Below are 908 nucleotides of genomic sequence, written 5' to 3' on the forward strand. Positions count from 1 at the left end.
GAAAATGTGAACAAAAAACCCACCCATGAGGTGAAGAAAGGGAGTTCCCCCAAGCCCAAGCCTGGCAAGCACCCGGACAAGGCTGCGGAGGGCACGGCGCAGCAGAAGGAGCAGAGCACCCCTGAGGCTGCGGCTCAGCAGGGCAAAGCAGAGGAAAAAGACGTCCCAGAGGATGAGAACGTGCAGGAGAACGAGGAGCTCCCGGAGGGTGATGCCCCCGAGCCAGACCTCCGCCTGCCTCGGGCGGCAGGGAGGGCTCGGAGGGGCCGAAGCACCCGACGGGGCCTTTCTTCCCTGTCCTGAGCAAAGACGAGAGCACAACGCTGCAATGGCCTTCAGAGCTGCTCATCTTCACCAAGGCTGAGCCCTCCGTCTCCTACAGCTGCAACCCACTCTACTTCGACTTCAAGCTCTCCCGCAACAAAGACGCCAAGGGCAAAGGGGCAGAGAAACCCAAGGATGCAGGAGGAGCCTGTAAGGACGGCGCTCAGGGCACAGAGCCTGGCGAGAGCAGAGCCAAGGAGGGCGACGGCGTGGGCAGCAGTTCTGCCCTGAGAACCGAGGGCAAGGCCCAGGGCAGGCAGGAGAGCAGTGTGGGCAGCAGGGCCGACGGCGAGGAGAGCGGCAAGAGCACCACGGCGGGTAAGGGCAAGTCTGGGAGGTCCCACAAACACAAAAAGAAAAAGAAGCACAAAAAGTCCAGCAGGCACAAACGCAAACACAAGGAGGAAGCTGAGGAGAAGGGCCGGAAAGCTGAGCCAGGGGAAGAGAAACCCAAGAAACGGAAAAGGCATCGGCACAAAAAAGCCAAGTCCTCCCTGTCGACGGAGTCGGAGCGAGCGCCGAGACCCGAACCCTCTGAGGGCTGCGGCCGCGTCCAGAGGAGGAAGCGACGCTCACAGGAGTCG

General features: G+C 61.8%; 1 protein-coding gene across 1 annotated transcript in view; it reads left to right on the forward strand.

Annotated features, from left to right (window-relative positions):
* Positions 1-905, forward strand: part of GPATCH8 (G patch domain containing 8) — a gene marked incomplete at its 3' end in the record, with an annotated part of 26364 nt that extends 25459 nt beyond the window's left edge. Inside the window, 2 exon segments of the mRNA XM_009082218.1 lie at positions 1-226; positions 229-905. The exon segment at positions 1-226 is cut by the window's left edge and continues 42 nt beyond it. Coding sequence (XP_009080466.1) covers positions 1-226; positions 229-905 — 903 coding nt within the window.
* Positions 906-908: the final 3 nt, after the last annotated feature.

Source organism: Acanthisitta chloris, unplaced genomic scaffold, assembly GCF_000695815.1.
Source record: "Acanthisitta chloris isolate BGI_N310 unplaced genomic scaffold, ASM69581v1 scaffold32499, whole genome shotgun sequence".
Classification (NCBI taxonomy): Eukaryota; Metazoa; Chordata; class Aves; order Passeriformes; family Acanthisittidae; genus Acanthisitta; species Acanthisitta chloris.